The sequence below is a fragment of the Erpetoichthys calabaricus genome, chromosome 8 (assembly GCF_900747795.2).
Source record: "Erpetoichthys calabaricus chromosome 8, fErpCal1.3, whole genome shotgun sequence".
In the NCBI taxonomy this organism is placed as follows: Eukaryota; Metazoa; Chordata; class Cladistia; order Polypteriformes; family Polypteridae; genus Erpetoichthys; species Erpetoichthys calabaricus.
In genome coordinates, this window is record NC_041401.2 from 177913012 (window position 1) to 177933496 (window position 20485).

The following is a 20485-nucleotide window of genomic DNA, read 5'->3' on the forward strand; positions in this document are numbered from 1 at the left end:
TTTGCAAAATCATAATATGATTCATAACTTCATGTTTCACTTAAGCCTTGAAATATTGTTTAAGCTATAGTTTATATTTAAGAAATTTAAGTTTGTATAGTGTAGTTATAACAATTTGTCTTGAAAGTAGATTCTTCCAGTTTATAATTTTCTCCCCCCCACCCCCAATGTTTGAGACAAAGACAATTTTCCTTTATTTACCCCTCTGCTCCACAGTTTAAATTACAAATCAACCAATTCAGATGTGATTAAAGTGCACATTACAGACTTTTATTTAAGAGTACTTACATACATTTTGGTCACACCATGTAGAAATGACAGCACTTTTTATACATGATCCACTCATTTCTGGGTGCCATAATATTTGGGACAGAGCAACAGTAAGTATACTAAGGCAGTCTTATTATTTAGTATGTGCCCATGTCATAACACCCCCCAAGCACAATGTTTAACAGATGAGATGGTACACTTTGGATGTTGAGGCACTCCTTTATACCTCCACATTTTGTTTTTGCTATCGCTCTGTTACAGATTAATCTTTCTCATCTGTCCACAAGACCTTTTCCCAGAACTCTGCAGGCTATAAGTACTTTTTTGCACACTGTAATCTGGCCAATCTTGTTTTTGTGGATAACTAGTGGTTTGCATCTTGCAGTGTGGCCTCTGTATTCCAGGCCATGAAGTCTCCAGCGACTAGTAGTCTCTGACACCTACACATCTACCTCCTGAAGACTGTTTCTGATCTGTTGAACACGAGTTTGGGGCTTTTTCTTTGCCATAGTGAGGATTCTCCTGTCATCAGCAGTGGAGGTCTTCCTTAGCCTACCAGTTGCTTTGTAATTTCCTGAGATCACCAGTGTGTTGTTTCATCTTAATGATATTGAACACAGTTGATTTAGGTAATCCTAAGATTTTACTGATGTCTGTGATGATTTATTCATGTTTATCAGCCTCATCATGGCTTCTTTGACATTCATTGAAACAGTTCCTGCCCTCATGTTGAACAATGGCAACAACAGGCTCTAAAGGTTGTCTTTAGGAAGTAGCAAGCCTATGTATCTTAAGCCTACACTATCCATCCATCTATTATCCAACCCGCTATATCCTAACTACAGGGTCTTGGGGGGTCTGCTGGAGCCAATCCCAGCCAACACAGGGCGCAAGGCAGGAACCAAACCCCGGGCAGGGCACCAGCCCACCGCAGGGCACACACACACACACACACACCAAGTACAAACTAGGGACAATTTAGAATTGCCAGTGCACCTAACCTGCATGTCTTTGAACTGTGGGAGGAAACTGGAGTACCTGGAGGAAACCCACTCTGACACAGGGAGAACATGCAAACTCCACACAGGGACGACCCGGGAAGCAAACCTAGGATGCCTGCACTAATGAAGCAACGAAACACACATGCATAATCAAACACACGTGTTGCTAATTGTCCCAAACACTAAGGTGACCTGAAATGGGAGGGTATATTGTATAAAACGTGTTGTCATTTCCACATGCTTTGACCAAAATTTATGCAAATACCCTTAAGTTAAAGTCTGCAATGTGTTCTTTAATCACATCTGAATTGTTTGATTTGTAATTTTAGAGTTTGGTGCAAAGGGGTAAATTGAGGAGAAATGTTTTTGTCCCAAATATTTTAGAGGGCGCTGTATGCACCTAGCATGAGATTTCCATGTCCTAATGTGTTGAGCCTGATACTATATCTTTTTTTGTCATGTTGTACTGCTACTAGTTTTCCTTCAGCCATCATTAATTTGGAATAATAATTTCTCATTCTTTCTTTCAGGTCTGTATTCTTGATTAAATGAAATTCTCAATTTTATTTTTTCCACACGTTTTTAAAAAAAAAAAAAAAAAATAGTGCCCGACAGCTTTTATTAAAACAGGTATAGACATCATTCTTTCAAGAAGCTGCAGCTCTAATAAATTGCTTTCTTTCTTCCTAACTCTGTGTAGTAAGTCTTGACTAAATCTAGATTAATTAACAATCAGTTATCAAGGCCTGAGTAAAACACTGTTATATAGTCTAAGCTAAAACTTTTGCTTGTGCCAAAATTAAGATAGCAAGTTGAGTCAAAGCTATAGTCCTTCATCCATGTGATAGTGCTGAAAAGAGTGCATTGTGTCATTTGCTGATAACCTTTCACCCACTGAACAGGTTTGTTGCTATAGAGTTTTTAAATGATCTAAAGGACTGCTTTTCAAAAAAAATTACTCCCAACAATTTGGGAACATTTTAACATATTTACTTTACTGAGCTAACTTTTAACAAAAATTACTTTTAAAAAAAAAAAATGAATAATGAACTTCAGTCTACGTCGGAGGACAATTATTAGCATTAAGTATTTTTTCTAAAGTTTAATGAATGCTGGTGTACTTCAATTGCAGTGATTGCATCATTGCTTTTCTGAAGAAGAAAATAATTTCATCGGTTTAAATGGAGTCATACAGTGTGTAATTTTAAGGATCGTCATACTGGGGAAAAAGATACAGTAATCAGTGTAGTATGCAAAAAAATAAAAGATAACTTAGAATAAGAAATTGATTGAAACATATTAAAAATGCAAATGACAAATTTTGAAAGAAATAAAGAAGTGGATCTTTAAAAGTGGCTGCATAGTGCATGAGAAATACTATTTGACTTAGCTATGTTTTTTTTTTTTCTTTGGCAGATTCTGGCTATTTGTTCAGTGGAAGCCGCCCACCCTCACACATTTCTCCCTACAAAGACACTGCATCAGGTGAGAGGGTTCTGTTCTTTTATTTACTATGATTCGTTTGCCTACCACTATATATAAATTTCTACAGTGTGTCTTCCTTTTGTCTTACTGGAAAATTGTTTTGCTGTAAAGTTGTGCAGTAATTAGAGGTCATCTAGTTTATGAAGGCTTGTTTTCCTTTGTCTCCATATGCCTCTCTCTTCTAGCTATATCAACAGTCGGGCTCTCTTATCACTTATATTTTAATTTAACCAAGGCCAACAAATATGGACGTAACCCTAACTTAGTGTTATATAATCTTTATAGATGGTTGTCTTCATGTTTTGCTTTCTGTAATGTAAAAGGGCTCTTCATATAATCTGTCAAAATTAACCGGTATGAATATTGCTTCTTTACAATGGATCATATATAAGCAGTTGTTTGGTTTGCCAGTAAAATACATTTTAGAAATCTGCTTTGTGTTTGCATAATGTTGTGTTTTCCCCACCTCCTTGTTTTTGCATATTTTTTTTTCTCATTTGGTGTTGTACATGAGGCACTAATGCAAACTCACAAAAAATCTTCCAAGTCTTCAAAATGCAAACCTTTTATTTTTGTTTCTGGTTTCTTTAAATGTTACCTTGAAAGAAGAGTTTAAAAGATTTGATTACTAGTAAAGAAGTTTTTGTTCTTTATTTTTTGTGAATAGTTTTAAAATTTAGATAGGGGAAATAGTATTGATTTGCCTTTTTTTTTGTCCTTGAAAGGAAAAATGTTAAATGCATTGTAAATGTTCGATATTTGCAGGTTCACACTTGACAAAAGTCGAATAACCTGACACCCACTGAGCACAAATGACAGAAACATATCGAACATATTATGAAATATAGAAGGTGTGTGTTTTTTTTAAGTTCCAGGTTCCTGCATGCTGTGTCTGCTGGTTTTACATTTTATTTTTAGTGTTTTTCTTTAAGAGGAAGCAAAAAATTGTTGTCTTTCAGCAATTAATTTGCCAAATTTGTTCTGCAACACCAACATAAAATACTTCTAATACAAATTTTTATCCAGTTGGACCCATCAGCATCCACTTCACAGGATCACTGTGCCTCACTATTTCATGTGGACACTCTGCCTAATATTTTGATATCTTCCATTTGCAGATCTCTTGCTTTTGGTGCATTATTTAATTTCTACATTGTTCCAAAGCTTTACACATTTCACGTGTACTGAAGAAGTCTTCAGAAATAGCAGTTATGCTTTCATTGTATATCTGTTGAGAATGGCACAGTTTTGTATTTAGTGTAGTGATAAAATCTCTTTAAAAATGCTGTTTTAATACAGAAAATACCAATGTCTAAAGCTGTGTTTATATGAGGTCCTTAGACTGGAGTACACCCTCTGGGGAAGAAAGAGAAAAGTTAAAGTATGATTTAGTAATTGAGGATATTAATATCTACTGTATATAGCTAAATAGAACAACTTGTTGATTTTCTGATCTTAAAAACTCTTAGGAAGAGATTATTTTGAAAAAATATCTTAACTTATGGGATTTCTTTCTGATACTCTTTTATTATCTTATATCAAAACAGATTATTTCTCCTTAAATGCTGGAAGCCGTCCATCTTCTCCTGGTCCCTCACCTGCACCTTCTGTTGCTGGATCAATTACTTCAACAAGCAGCTCAGCTATCTATCGTCGGCCCCTCATCAGTCCAGCCCGTTTCAATTTAAAGGGACAGAGGTTACAGCTGTTCACAACACCTGGAGATGTGCATCCATCTTTAGCTGTTTCACCCTCACATAAGTCAACTGCTGCTGCTGTCGGCCATGTGTCCTCATCAGACTTCATGGCTTGTCCTTATGGTATGTTGATAAAGATATGTCACCAATAACCTTTTGGCAAGGGTACACTTTTATTTTTAAATAAACTTAGTATTTGATTGGAGAGGGAAGTCTGAGAGGTGATTTAGTTTTCTCCTTGCTTTAACTCTGGCAATATTTTGTTTTCCATGTTCCAACATATTTAGAAGTGCTTTGTCAAACAGAGAAATGTAAGGACTTTTGGCATTTTATCAAATCAGTTCTACTTTGACTGACTGTCATTCCTAAACCCCAACTGTGAGGCTTTTTTCACGCTATTTGCAAGGAAGATATTTTAACAAAAGGTTTTACACTGTAAAACTTTTCCTGGGAGTTAATTTATCCCCCATAAAGTGCATTGAAAATATTGATAGCTGAACAGTACAACAATTGAAGGTCTGGCTCTAGATCCTCGTTTGAGATTTATCAGATACTTTGATTTCAACTGGAGAACATTAGGTTGGCTATGCCTAACCTATATACATTTGTGTATGTATTATGGACTAGTGGTTATAACTTTTAAAAACCTATTGAATCAGGTCAGTCTTCTGAAATTTTACATCCTGATCCAGGAACAGGGTGGGATGATCTAGAAAATGCAAATAAAAACAAATCAGTGATTAGTAAATGATCTTTGACCTCAAATCAATATAGCAGCCCATTATTTGTTGTTACAACTAATACAAGATTTTGATACTTGTAAAATATTCCAAAAAGGTTCATTAATGTTTAGGTACTGAAGACACTAATTTGAGTGTTTTGGGTGTAATTTTGCCCCATTCTTCTTTCAAACAAGTCTTAAGGTATGCAGTGGTATTTGTTGTCGCATTTTGCTTTTCAGAATGCGCCACATGTTCTCAATTGTTGAAAGGTCAGGACTGCAGGCAGATGAGTAGAGCACTTGTACCCTCTTCCTATGCAGCAATGTTTTTAGTAATGTGCACAGAATGTGGTTTTGCATTGTCTTGCTGAAATATTGCAAGGACTTTCATGGAAGAGATGTCATCTTGAAGACATCATATGTTTCTCCAAAATCTGTATATACTTTTCTGCAGTGATGATGCCTTATCAAAAGTGCAGACGCTGGTTTCTGGACTTGAGACTGGTAACAGTCTGGATGATGCTTTACATCTCTGGTCCAAAGGACATAGCTTTCAGTGCTTTAAAAAAAGACTTGAAATATGTATTCGTCTAACCACAGTGTACGTTTCTACTTTGTGATGGTCCATCCCAGATGCTTCTGGTCCAAGAGAAACCAATTGCACTTCTGGACACTTTTAATGTACGACTTCTGTTTGAACAAATTTAATTGTAACCAGGATTTGTGTATGTAACTATGTATTGTGTTATTAGGTAAAGGTTTGACAAAGTATTCTTGAGCCCATGTGGTTATACCACTTATTGATAAATGACAGCTCTTCATGCAGTGCCATCTGAGGAATCTGAGATCACTGGCAGTCAGCTTAGTCTTGCACTAGCCCTTTACACACTAAAGTTTTTCCAGATTTTTTTAATCTATTCATTTTATTATGCACTGTTATTTATTTGTTCTCACAGGTGGCGCAGTGGTAGTGCTGCTGCTTTGCAGTAAGGAGACTGTGGAAGATTATGGGTTCACTTCCCGGTTCCTCCCTATGTGGATAGCACTTTTTGTGTACTGAGAAAAGTGCTATACAAATGTAATGAATTATTATTATTATTTTGCAAGGGTATTATTTATTATGCAAGGGTGAAATACTCAAATCCCTTCTGATCTGTCATTGAGAAAGTTTTCTTTGCTTTTTAAATTTGGAATGATTTTCTCATACATTTGTGAGAAATCTGAAGATCCTGTGCCCATTTTTGCTCCTAAAGGACTAGTCCTTTCCTGGATGCTGCCTTTATACCAAAGGATGATAGCAGTCACTTGTTGAACGTCATCTGTTTCTACTCTCATCATTTTATTTATTAACTCATAAAGTGCACCATTCCAATTATTTTTGGAAGGTGTTGCATTTACAAAAAGGCAAGAGTGGATTTATATTTACCCAAAAAAAATTAAGTTGACCAGCCTAAACAATAAATACCTTGTAATCCATCACAAATGGTATAAAGACAAGTCAAAATGAATTTTGAAATCACTGCTTTATGTTTTTATTTGCATTTTCCATACAGTTCCAACTTTTTCAGAATTGGGGTTGTAGAAATACAGTCACAATTATTATGGAGTCGCATACTGCTTATAAGTGTGTGTGTGTGTGTGTATGTATGTATGTATGTGTGTGTAATATATATATATATATATATATATTGGGTGACTCAAAATTATGTTAACACTAATGGTACTACTATGTATATACTTTTTTGTGGACAATTTATGTGCCACATATAGTGCATGTGTTGAATAATTGATGGTGAACAGGTTGAGACATTCCTGTAAATCATCTTGCATATATTTGAAGTATGTTTGTGAATAAATTGTTTCTGCCATTCAAATATTAATATAATTTTGACTCGCCCTATGTCCAATCTAGGATTATTTCTGGTGCCACAACATTGCACCCAGGAAACACTTCTGGGTCATACTGCTCCCCACCAGAAGTGCCCTCTGGAATCACCCATGGACTCTTGCAGGGCTGCTCTCTAGGAATACAACTCACTTACAGCCCTGTGGATATCCAAACTGGAGCTATACCAGAAGCACATCGCCACCTAGCACACTGGGGGAACACCTGGTCTTGGGAGGCAGTCTCATTTTGTCCATCTCATATCCCTGCCTATCATACCCATCCCTATCTCTAGGAATTTTAGCAATTACAGAAACTAAGCTGCTGCAGGTTTATTTTGGCATATTCCTTATATGGCGGTAATCTCAATGTTACCTTTTCTATTTATTTTTGTAATATTACAGTTTATCATCTCCTTGCCTATCCTAAAATCCTTGCAGTCCCCACTCCCCCAATCTTTCCAAGCTTAATCAGTCCTTGACTAACCTACATATACAACTTTCCTCCATATACTCCAAAAGCTGCTGCATTGTCCAATAAACCTATACCTCTCTTTCCTACACCATGTGTTAAATGTTATGGTTGTTCTCAAGCTTACATGGACTGCCATTTGGCACAGGCAGAATTTCAGGAAAGACCTTAACTCGCACCTAGCTTTTTTAAATTTGTCTTGCTTAAATGACAGCAAGTTTTTCTTCAATATCATTTCTTTCAACATGGAGAGTAAATACTGCATACACCCAGTTTTTTGTCAGGAGCCTATCTATGCACACGACCAGAGAAGTCTCCCATTTGTTAAGCTAGAAGACAGCACACCAAATAACACTCCCTTTTGATAGAGCAAACTTGTGCCTCACCCCATTAAACTGAGTACTTTCTTATCACTACTTCCTTCTTCCTGATTGCTTGTTTAGGGGTGACCCACTGCTGTTCCTTGTCCCCACCTATAGCCTCAGGGTTATTAGCTGTCCAGCTCCACAAACCCCTGGAAACAGTTGCACATATCTAACTATGGAGTTAATGCCCATGGACAGTATTCAGATCATAGCTTTTGCCTATGTCCAACTGTGACACTCTTATCTCAACTAGCCTCCTCCAGTGCCTCTCTGGAGATGCACACTATGTTTCTATGGGACATGTGGGCGAGTTCTTTCAGTTTTCTGTTGCAGTGCAGGCTAGCTAACCCATCGGTAATTTCAGTGACTCAGTACTGAATGCTGTATTAACTGTCATCTCCTTCAAATGCTATGCTTTGCTGGAAGAATGCAGCTGAAAATTCAACATCATTTCCTGTTTGCTACATGGATATTTCTCTTAGTAATGAGTTCCCATTTTTCTTCCTAGAATACTTTGATCTTTACTATTGTCTAGCATAAATGCTGCCACCTTCCTTGTATTTTTAAATTGTCCTTCCTCTGTTAGAATGTGCCCTTCACCTTCACTCTCTTCTAATGCTAATGCTAGTCAACGTGAGTGCAATATAATTGAATTATCTAGAATTTTTTTTTTTCATCTCTTGTCTTTCTATGGATTTGCACTTATGTTTTTTAGATTTAGCAGTGAGGATTCTGATAAAGTACTTAACTTTTTGTTTGGACTGGTGCATCTGTCTCTGCCTGTGCTGGCACCCTACTGCCACCCACTGCACAACATAACAGAGTACTACCTCCTTGAGCTTTCCTCACTTTACTTCTCACACACAATGTTGCTGCTGTACAGCATTAAAAAAAAAATCACTTGCAAACTTTGTTTACATAATTTTAGCAGCATGCTTTAGTGAACGCCAGTAGTCTAACATAACCAGCAACTCCATCAAACTGGTGTGTGACTTGCCCTGACAAAAATCATAGGGGTAGGCTCAGTGTATGTCAGAGTTTAGAACCGAAGTGCACGTAGCCGAAAGTACATTACATAGGATGCAGGTACGTGTAATAAAGAACATGGATTTTTTGGAACACTCAAAACAGAAGAGAAGCTTGTGTGCCCAATGTCTTGTGTTTTATGTACCAGTAAAATAGAATTAGAGAGAAAAATGGCTAATATTGTTTCTGAACTTGCAATACCTGGAAAGCTTTGGTACAGCACTGGCTCCGTCGGAAAAAGGGGCAATCTCGTGATAATTTAGAAATGAGAACCTATGCTGAAATATTGTCCTAGGGTCGCCAAATATATAATTTTCCTACAATTTCTGGAAGTGGTATAAGTGCCACTAGCTTAACCTAAGACCAGATCAGTACTTTCAGCTCACCCTGTTGTTTCACTTTCCTAATTCAAACTCAAAATCTGACAGAAATTATTGTATCATTTAACCCTCTATATTGCTTCCCTTGATCTTAAGGCCAGTTCTCTCTTGATTGAGAAGCAGACCTATGCTTATATTTCAACAGATATCATTTTAATTGTTTAAACAGGCTGGTGTGTGTGGCACATAATGAGGTTTCTATTCTAAGAAAAGTCTTCATTAAAACTCTTTCTTTTATAAAGTTGTTTATGTCATTAAGTACACACTTTGGAGAAAGGTATAATTGAAAATGTGTGATCAAAGTATTGTTTTCCTTTCTTTGATGTAAGCAATTGTCTGTTGTACTTTTTAGATTTTGTTAAAAAAAAAAAATCATACTTAAGATGAATCGATAACATTCTCTGTGTTTTCTTTTTCTGTTATCAGTTCAATTTGTTACTTTAAGGAAGCACTATTCTTCTGAACATTTCTGTAATTTTTCCTTAAAAGGCAGAGTGCCTGAATAATTGAGTTGTGCTTGAAGGAAAAGATTACTATTGGATTTGTATTTGAGTTAAACCTTAATAATTTGTCCTTTTTTTAGCTTTAGCTTGTATGCGCATTTTTATTTCCTCATCTTATAGTAACACGCATATAGCATGTTTGAGAAACTGACCTGTTGACTATAACCTTAAACATCTGATTTTGAAAAAATGATTTTCTTGTTTTATTGAGTCTTTCATGTGACTTGAATGAACTTTTTTTCTTTTTTTTAACATTTTCATTGGGTATTTTTCTTTTTTGTGGATAGGAAAATCTGTGCATTAGTTTTGCAGTGTTTAATGTAGATTTTAAGTCTTGGAAAATACTCCTTTTGTGTAGCTGTGTTGGGAATTTGCAACCTCTTTACAGAAACTGATAAAAATTAAAAAACCTCTAGAATATACTGAATATATTCACATGGACCTCTAAGCATCTTTTGATCTTCTTCTGGTTAATTGTGGTCATGTCTGTGACTGCCAAGATTTTCTTGCCTACTTTTTTTTTGAAAACCTTTCATACATGTATAAACAACGACTGAATTGGCTTACAATTTATTCAGAAAATAAGATGGTGTCTATATGAATATCCTCTCCTTACAGTGTGGACAAATACCTGTACAGTATTATATTCTTAGAGGTATTATAAACATTTTAATTTTTAAAAATACAAGTATTAATACCTAAGACTTAGTATGAGTGAACAACCAAATGTCTTTAAAATGGTTTACCTTTCTTTGTCTTTTTGACACTTTGCTACTTTACTGGTGTTGATCAGGACAAAGGTGTTTATATCTCTCATACAAAATGACTCCTAATACCTTAACAGTGATCTCTGGGGTAAGGCTGTCCAAGATTTGTGGTGTCCTGTATTATGCTGATAACACAGATAAACAGTTTTTGTTTTGATTGTGTATTGGGGGAGGTCCCAGTCCACCTCCCATGGCTCAACAGAATGGGGATGTCCCATATTATTTCAGATGGGAGAATGTCAATTTCTCTTTGCAACAATCTATTTGGAATTCTTTCAGAATTTGGCAAGAACCCATCATTACAATTCTAAAGTAAACATACTAGCTCTGGGTTAGACCTTTTTATGTTATTTGTTGTTGCATCCTATATGAGGAACCAAATGGGGTTCTGTAACCACAAGAATCTCTTGGTGGGTGTAGGTTGCAGTGTTGATTTTTATAGAGTGTTTTTAAACCATACTTATTATAGTTGCAATGTTATTTTCATTGGATAGGGTTATTATTGGTGTCATATTTTATATCACAAATAAAGAGTAGAAAAAATACTTTTGTTTTATATGTGGCTAAATGTGAAGTTCTAACGCAATAGATTTTAATAGTAGTACCACTGCCTAGTCCATTTTAAATGCCCATAAAATATATATATATATATATATATATATTTTAAAATAAAAACCTGCTATTTATACACTGTTTCACAAATCTTCTAAATAAGTTTTACCTTGAGCTTTTTATAAATTGAATTTTGTACAGTAAGTTGCTTGCATTATTTTTTCTGTTAAGTTTTTAAAATTCATTGGGGTATTTAAAGAATTTAAATTGCTATGAAGAAAACCGCTTTGAAAGCAACTTAAAGTTAGAAAGTTTAAAGTTATCGACAGACACAAACCAACTGAAAGATAAAGAAAATTCCACATACCTTGAAGTACAGTCATGTTGATAGTTAAAAAGTTGAGTTTTGATTGTTCCACTCAAAATCTGCATTGACTTGGCTATTTTTAAAAGCTGGGACCCTGGTAATAAGTTACAATCAAGTGAATATACTTGAATCACCTCTATAGAAACCACATTTGAATATACTTGGGAATCGTCAATAACATCAGTGGCAGGTTTGACTGGTCGCGGAACACAGGGGAGCTATTTTGGAAGAAATTAAATTGGAAATATATTAAAGAAAGAAATCTTGTCCTCAACTAGGATCTCTGAGTTAGGAACCAGGCAGGAGGAAACCTATTCATTTACTTTTAATTTCTCATCATGAAGAGGGGAGCATCCTATTATAGCAGTCTACTAAGGGACTGTGCCCAGAGCAGAGGTTGTAATTGGTCACAAAACAAAGACAGTGTCATTTTTATATGTCACTGAATTTGCATAACAGTGTATATTTATTATTTATCTATTTATGCTTCTGTAAAAAGCTAAATTTCCCCTGCGGACAAATAGGTTGTATCCATCCATCGTCATACAGCATGATGGCTTTCCTAAATGTAATGGGCTAATATTAAACAAACAAGATGTTCAAATGTGGTAAAAACTTGCCTTGGAAAATACAAAGCTTTAATTTGCTACACTAAGTGATTCTGCCCATTTTACTGGAGAAAAATCCAACAGGAGTCTGGCACTATCAGACAATTACAGTGAAAGATGTGGAGCAACTAAAGTCTCAGAATTAGAGAATAGGTTTCAGAAGAAGCCAGCCTAATACCATATGTACCTTGTAAGGTTAGTGGTCAAAATAATTTATTAGTAATGACCCAAGTGTTCCATGAGAGTTCATACTTACATGTTTTTATACATCTTTAATAAAATGATTGGTGATTTGCTGCTTTCTTACAAACATTTTGTTCCCCTCTTGCAGCAGGGTACAGCTTTCTCTATTTTAAAAGTCAAGTAACAGTATCTTGAGAAATGTATATAATCATCCTGGAAGATTATGTGTTGATGGTCAGTACTGTCTAGCTTTGGTGAAACAGCTTTGTCTTTTCCACTTAAGTTTTATATTGTTTTGTTTCCCCCTAACTACCTGTTAAATCCATAGGAATGTTTTTAATTTCACTTAATTGTGCACAATGATGTTTAATTTTGTTTAATTGTGCTTCAAAGCTTATATTAGTTATATGCATTCTTGAGTCTGTGGCTGTTTTTAAACACTTAATTATTTCATTTTACTGAGAGTTTTATTTTATTGTTTTAGTTGCATATGAAAGTGTGAATATTGCAAGAGGTGTCTCTCTGATAAAAACTGCTATCTTTGCCAGGATGGGAGTGGGGCTGGTAGAGGGTTTTTGGTAGCATGGAAAACGGAATACAGGCTGCAGCCTGTAATCTTGGTCTTCTGTACTTCTGCACTGTTCCTACAAATGAATGCATCTTCCTTTTAATTCCATTCTGCTGAGTTGTAATCTTGGGTAGTGCAGACAATAGAATAAGAGGGTTGGGTTTGTTACAGCAGAGGTTGTTTTGTATATGGCATACAACCTATATTTTATTTATGAGAAAATTATTAACAGTTTTGCTGTCAAGACGGATTTAATTCAGACTAGCTGGATATCCTGGCAGTGATTGGGCATTTTTATACAATGGTTTATGGCAAGAAAGCAAATATTTGTACTTTTTTTTAATTTTTTATGTTGATCCTTTTGTTATTGCTGTCTGAACTGCAAATGTCCCATCTATTATCTACAGTACCTCACTAATAACATATCAGTTTTTCTACTGTCATTTAATTATTCTTTTAACCAGTCTTAGCATACTAATTCTAATCATTATCATCATTATATTATTATCATTTTCACTTTATTTCAAAAAAAACTTTTTCTTCTGATATAACAACTTCCACCTATTCTTATATCCTTCTAATCATGCTTCCTCATTACAAGGCTCTTGTAGAGCAGTTAATATGATAAGGACAGTATTGTCCTCCTAATAATGGGATATTTAAAATCATACTAAGGCTTCCTTAAACATATTTTTGGATTGTTTTTTTATTTGGTGCCCAATTAAACAGATTTTTGCTGCTGCTGACCCAACAGCATCCCAGACACAGTTACCCATGTGAGAAACTGCTGCATGTCAAATTTTTCATTATCATTGGCTGAACCATTTAGGGGTGATAATGCAGTTTTGTTTTTGTGCATATCACAACCCTGTTTCTTGATGGAAATTTTCAGAGGCCTTAAAGTTGTACGTAATGGTAATATGAATGCAAAATTTCAGATGTTCACAATTGATGCATTTTGAGCCTACCACAACCCTTTTGAAATGCCATGTTGTTGAAATTGGTTCACCTTTATTAAGCCATTTTGTAATAATACACAGAGTTTAGGTTGCTTATTCCCCCTTGAAGTTTTTAAAATATAGTATATTTTCTGTATTTGAAGTTGGATCAGTGGCAACACACATGCAAAATTTCATGAATATCAATTCGGCTGTTTTTACATGAATGGGAAACAATCATTCAGACAAACAGGCAAGAAGCGATCTGAGGGATGAATTGATGTCCTAAGTGTTGTTAAATGGATAAATAACCTCAAATAAAGCTGAACACTTAAATGGATATAGAGTATTACTTATTTATTTATGTCAATGTAGACTTTAGTGCAGCGTCTTTCCAAAACAGACTTTTCAGGCTAATATGTTCTTGTATTCTAAATCGTTTTAAAATTGTTGTCATGCATCTCCACAATTGTAAATTTCCTCTTTTATAAAAATAGCCTTTGCATTATCATGCACAATGCTTTAGGAGTATCTGCATTGATGCAATCCCTTTACTGAAGGCTGTCTGTATGTCTGTGTTATCTGAAGCCCATTTTTTACATTCTTTGGCAGATGCCAAGTCCGTTGTAGAAAGTAGAAGTGCTTATGAAGAACCTGAGAAGAGGAAGCAGGGAAGTTCATCTCGCTCCTCCACTTGTCTTGTTGACACAACAACTGGAAATAGTCTGGACCACCCGGCTGGATATAAAGGTCAGTGCATTTAAAATACTATTTTAAAATGCTTGTTTGTGCTTAATTTTTATATCTTGTGTAGATTGCCTTCTTATAGTAACCCGATTATGGAAACAGTGACATAGTCTATAGCCATTTGCACATTACATCAAGCATTCTAACCACTGTCCTGTTCAACAAAATGGTATTTGTACCCTTAATTGTCACCCTGTGTATTCACAACATGCTGTGGTCTGACCTCCTGCCTAGAGATGAATTTTGCCTTATCCTCATCACTCCAGTGTTAAAACTATGGCTTAGTTTGGCCCTCACAGACAGAAAGTAGATAACAGAAAATGTAGGAGCAGTTATGTTTGTTATTTATGAGCAGGGCTGTGGAGTCGTAAGCAGTTATTGGGTCACTGGAGTTCGAGTCTGTAAAAAATGTATCGAGTCAGACTACTTGACTAAATGTAAATTGTGATATATGTTAATATTTACAATTTCACATCACATTTACTGCATTGATTAAACTATTTTTCTTCTAGACTTTTGATTGAAATATAGACCCTTTTTTAATTTTGTAAGTTTAGTCTTATGCTTAATGTTACTCAGTGTTTGTAAACCACAACATTGCTTTCAGATTCTAAACCCGAAATTTAACTGGTTAGAGTGCTAAAGTGCCTTGCATCTTGTATGTTGTGTGCTTTCAATCAACATTTTAAATATAGTAGTCTGTCTAATTACAAATAGAGGAGTTAGAGGCAGTGGTACCATAAATTAAAATGATGGAGTCAAAGGTTTTGTTTACCAACTCCACAGCCCTGCTCACAGTAAGTCAATTAAATCTTAATAAGCAAATACTATTTTCAAGATCTCACATTCTTTAACCCTTATATAATTAGTCATTTTGCATTTGGCTGAGAGTTTGTGTGTATTGTTTTTCCACATATTTTCCTGAGAAGGATTTGAGTGACAGTGGCATGTTCAGAGAATAATTGGTATAAAAATACAGACCCTTAGCTAGTGGGAATTATATTTGGCATTTCTCTTAATTCTGCTAACCACTATTGATATAGATACACAGGAGATAATCCAGTCACAGATCATTGCCAATTGGTATGCGACTCTTGACCTTTCTAAAATGTGCTGCTTGGATTATACTACACCTGTCTGAAAGAAAACATGTATTGCTTATCAGTTTAGTTTTTCAAATAGATTAGTGGCTGCTTTTTTTTTTTTATCTTTTTCATTTTTGTGTGTGAGGTCAGTTATTACTGAGGCTACTGCTTTTGAAGAGAGATTTCAGCTAAGAGAAAAGCTGTAGTTTTATTTTGGTATTTCATACTTTTGTTGCATTAGGTGCATACATATCAGTGTATGAAATAACTTTACTTACAGATGAACTACACACAAACTTGCTGTTTTTATACATTTGCCAGCACATATTCATTTAGGGTCCTTGTTTTTTCTTTTGCAATCAAATTTTGCCATTTGATCAACTTCTTTTTGTACCTTTTAATACTTAAGTTACATTTTCTTCTTCATTTTTTTTAAACATCAACGCTTAGCCACAGTAAAGAATGGCTAATTTATGTTATGGCAGCCACAGTGCATGATGCCTAACTATGGTAAAAATCTGTTAAGAGAGTTTGTGTTATCGGAGCACACAATGGCTCACTGAGAAGCTGAGCAATTTGGATTTAAGTAGCTGATTTGCCCATCTTTTACTGTCTTTTGTGTTTCATTCATTTGGGGGACAACTTTTATATGAGAATGTATATAATTATTTATTTTTTTATTATTTTAAACAGAATTAGCTTATGATATAGTACAACCTCAACTTTGAAAAAGTTGGCATTGTATGGAAAATGCAAGCAAAAATAGAAAGATGTGATTAGTAAAATAATCTTTGAACAGAAAACAATATAACAGCCCATTATTTAATTTTACAACTAATTCATTTTATTTTTTTTCAAAAATAAACACTTGTATTGATTTTTATAATTGCAGCATATTCCCAATAAAGTTTGGACAGTAAAGAATTTACCACTTTGTAAATGTGACGTTTCTTTGCACAATACTTAATAATAAATATTTAGGTTTTGAAGGCAAAAAATTTTTTTGTTTTTTTAGGTGCAATTTTTTTGCATTCTTCTTGCAAACAACTCTTTAGGTGTAGAACAGTATAGGGTATTTATTGTTGCATTTCAGAAAGCGCCACATATTCTCAATGTTTTTTCCAGCAAGAGTTGCTTCTGTTAGAATATTGAGTTTTCAGCCTTAATTGAAATGTTGATTCAAAAGAGTCATTACTAATACTGATAGACCATTTCAGAGTTTGAGGAGCCCACAGCTAAAGGCTCGGCTTCCTGCTTTAATTGTGTTTATCCTGGAAACAGGTCTGGTCTATAAGACAACGAAGACAGCTGCAAATGTATAAAAAATTGGTTAATTATTTGTTTTTAATTAAGTAATTAATAACAACTAGGAGGTGTACTTCCTACCATTTCCACATCACTTTAGGCTAACATCACTAACGGTGTTTAGCAGGTGATGAAAAAACTGCTTCTCTACAACATGTCTTTATACTTTATTACTGCCATGGTAAAGCTCAAAATTATTTTCCACCTCTCCACATTTCATCAGCTCCTTTCAAAAGTGTTGCTCCAATAGCAACAGACTCAAACTGAGTAGCATGACAAGTGTTGATGGCCAAGAATACGGTACCATAGCCAGCCGTTCAAGTGTTTAAAACATTACAGCTACCTGAGTTTGCGTAGCTCGAGTATGATGCAGAGCAGCAAACAGTGAGGTAAGGATATTGCTAGGGAAAATGAATGTATAAGTTGTTGACATTATTTCAAGAAAGAGGCAATGAGAAAGCATTATACCTGTCAAGGATATAAAACGGTATGATTGCTTATGCCTTGACATGCACATTAGCTTGGTCCATGTTTTGTTCTAGGAACAAAAAAGTCTGAAAAATTAAGTTCAGTGTGCCTTATGAGATTGATCACAAATAATTGATGTTCCATATTTTAGGTTTTGAATTGTACTGCTGAAAAAGGATGGCATGGATGTTTGTTGTATACATTGCAAATTAAATAAAAGAAAATGTCCTGAAAGACTCATGCACGAAAAAAATATATAGAAGTAATAAAATACAATATCAGATGAGATGTTTCCCGATGTCCTGGCTAAATTGCCCACCTTGGCTTTGCCCATTCTGACACCTAACCATCCCTGGTTTCTAATTGGCTAAATAGCTATTATGCAATGAAGGTAGGAGAGAGAGAATGTGTGGTGAGCATACTAACGCGCAATAATGGCTGCTGTCTCATAATCCAGGTTGATGCTATACATACTGCAGGTGTTTGAAGTGGCTCCCCTGCTGTCTGTGTAAAGCACTTTGAAATGGTTAGGAAAGTGCTATATAAATGTAGTTGTGGTATAGCAGGTCCGTGGCTTCAAAAAAAAAAAAAGGGCCAAGTTTTAATCTGTAAAACCATGTATAGCCGTTCTCTGTGGGCACGATTGCACGACCGTGGGGAGTTAATGAGGTAGTTGGAGTGAGTCGTACCTGCACGTGTGGGTGCGTTCATTCTCAATTGCTTCATTGGCTTCTTGCAGCGTGTGATTAAAGTGTGGGCAGACGGGGCTATATATACGGGTCGACATCAGGAAAAGGGGGAATATAGATGTATAGAGGAGAGGAGGAAGAGCGAGAAAGGAGGTTAAATGACGGGAAATAGCAGTCTAAGCAGGAGGATCTGGCCACCTAGAAGCAGGAGACCGAACGAGCTGGGGCCCCGCGAAGGAGTGTTTGATTGTGGCGCTCTAGGGACTAATCTACCCCACTGAATGTTTCAAGTAAGTGAGGTGAGCAAGGCAGGTGTCCTCCCGAGGAATCCGAGGCAGCTAAGATGGAAGTCAGCCGACAGGAGCTCGTGGCTGTTGGGTCTCCACCGGCTGCGGGAGCAATGAGTGAGCCAGGGAGAATGAGAGACGGAGGTGGGCCGGAGAGTAATGAGAGAGAGACTGCATTTTAACTTCTGCATTTTTTAACCTCGGATTTTAAAGGATTTATTTATGGGGTTTTTTTTATCCCCACTGAACACTTGGTTTTATGATTTATTTATTGAACCTGATGCACTTTTTATTTGGACACTGTGATTATCGTTTTAATAAAAGCACTTTGTCACTTTTTGGAAATATCTCTTGGCTTCATTAGAGAATTGTCCTCATATGTCAGCTCATCTCGGTGACATTCCCGATGGTGTCGGGTTCAGGGCTCCCCATAAGGACGATGGAAGCATGGAGCGGACCTGCGTCGTTACAGTAGTTATTACAATAATTAATTACTAGCCGACGACCGCCGTAGCATACGGTGGTGTAAGAATAGGAACGGAAAACAGTGAGAAAGGAATTCAGAAATCAAGAAGAAATAAATACTTCTTCAAAGACGCAGTGTGCATGTAGAATTTCTGGCCAAGCAGGATTACATGTGAAAGTGATAAATAAATCAGGCTTTCCGAATTTACGTACTATGGCCATGGCATCCTGATAGTTTTGTTGCATGTATCTTGGACTTCCTGGAAATGTGGCCAGTAATATGATCATTTTGCCTACACGTACGTTGTTATTTTCAGCGTTTGCTTGCAGTGTGTCTGATAGTTCCACGCGCAGATCTTGTTGATGTAATCTGAGATAGTTGAGATGCCCGCCCTCCGTTTTAACATACGCATCTATGACGTACTGTTGGAATAGTTTGCTGCTGGAGTGCAAAATACTAAATGTATATTCCTCATTGCTAATCTGTACGCATAAAATTGGCATTGAGTAAGCCTTATTCGCTTAGTGGTTCTTTATCGGGAACATGTTGTAAATCTTGTGCCTGCCAATGTCTCTGTAAGGGAATAAAAGTGGGTAAACCATAGGACCACAATTCATATTGAGCATGGAAATCTGTTTACAGGAGTTGCCTATGGGATAGATGCAAATGTCCCTTTCAGCAGGCGTTTCGCCATCTTCTCCAGCGAAAATCGCTGCAACATCGGTGTGACATGTCGGGGCATTGTATCATCGTAAATCCTGCCTAGGGTTTTCCTTGAAAACAATTTGTACAGATGCTGTTGGATTGGACTGAGCAATTTCATACATGTGTTTGTACGATTTAGCGAAGGGGTCGATGGTTCTGAGCATGGAATCTAGCTGGAGAAGTAAATTTTCGCTGCATGCAGAGTTTGCTTTATTTTGTAAGCGTACTTCAGTAGCTTGCGCTGTGTCAAAAACATACAACTGTCCATATCCTGGAGAGGTAGAAGTGTTAGCGTATAGTGGAGAGATTTGGTGATAAATTTGCCCGTGTATTTTAAAACAGTGTGGTCCGTGGCCAGGAGGTTGAGTTATCTGTGCACCCATGGAAGCAAACGCTAGAGAAGAGTTGTATTCTCGAATGTGTTCACGATAATTTTTAGCTTCTGATGTTTGCTGTGTAAGAAGCTGTTGTAAAGACACAGGTGGCTCACGCAAAGGTGGTAAAGCTTACTTCATCGTTGTGGCAGCACCTCGAGTACTTGTTGGATGTATTACGCTCAGCAGGCCAGTATAGTGCATGACATAGAAGACGACAAATAGAAATCGAGAAATGCCATGTCAGCTGCGTGTGGGCAGGACCGGTTTTGAAGTGGAAGCAGGACGAACCAGAAGAGAAATATATATTAGAGATAGAACAGACTTGTTGATAAAGAGGTGCAATGATTGCATATGGATTCGAACCTCTTTATAGATTTAGTTGTAAATCCCCCTATAGACTTGGCTGAGTAAGACTATTGAAATGCACAGACACTATGGAATAAAAATCAGAGCTGACCAGGCTAATCTGAACTAGTGGAAAGAGCAAATTCATTACTTTAGGAACAGATAGTGCTCTGGTGAGTGTAAATGTGGATGTGTTTAAGAAGTGAAATTGGAGATAGTCTATC

General features: G+C 36.2%; 1 protein-coding gene across 2 annotated transcripts in view; it reads left to right on the forward strand.

Annotated features, from left to right (window-relative positions):
* Positions 1–20485, forward strand: part of tmem201 (transmembrane protein 201) — a 104108-nt gene that overhangs the window by 78832 nt on the left and 4791 nt on the right. For both annotated transcript variants that reach the window (XM_051931426.1, XM_028807898.2), the window contains 3 exons: positions 2688–2756; positions 4304–4576; positions 14400–14537. In XM_051931426.1, coding sequence (XP_051787386.1) covers positions 2688–2756; positions 4304–4576; positions 14400–14537 — 480 coding nt within the window. The remainder of the gene's footprint in view (positions 1–2687; positions 2757–4303; positions 4577–14399; positions 14538–20485) is intronic.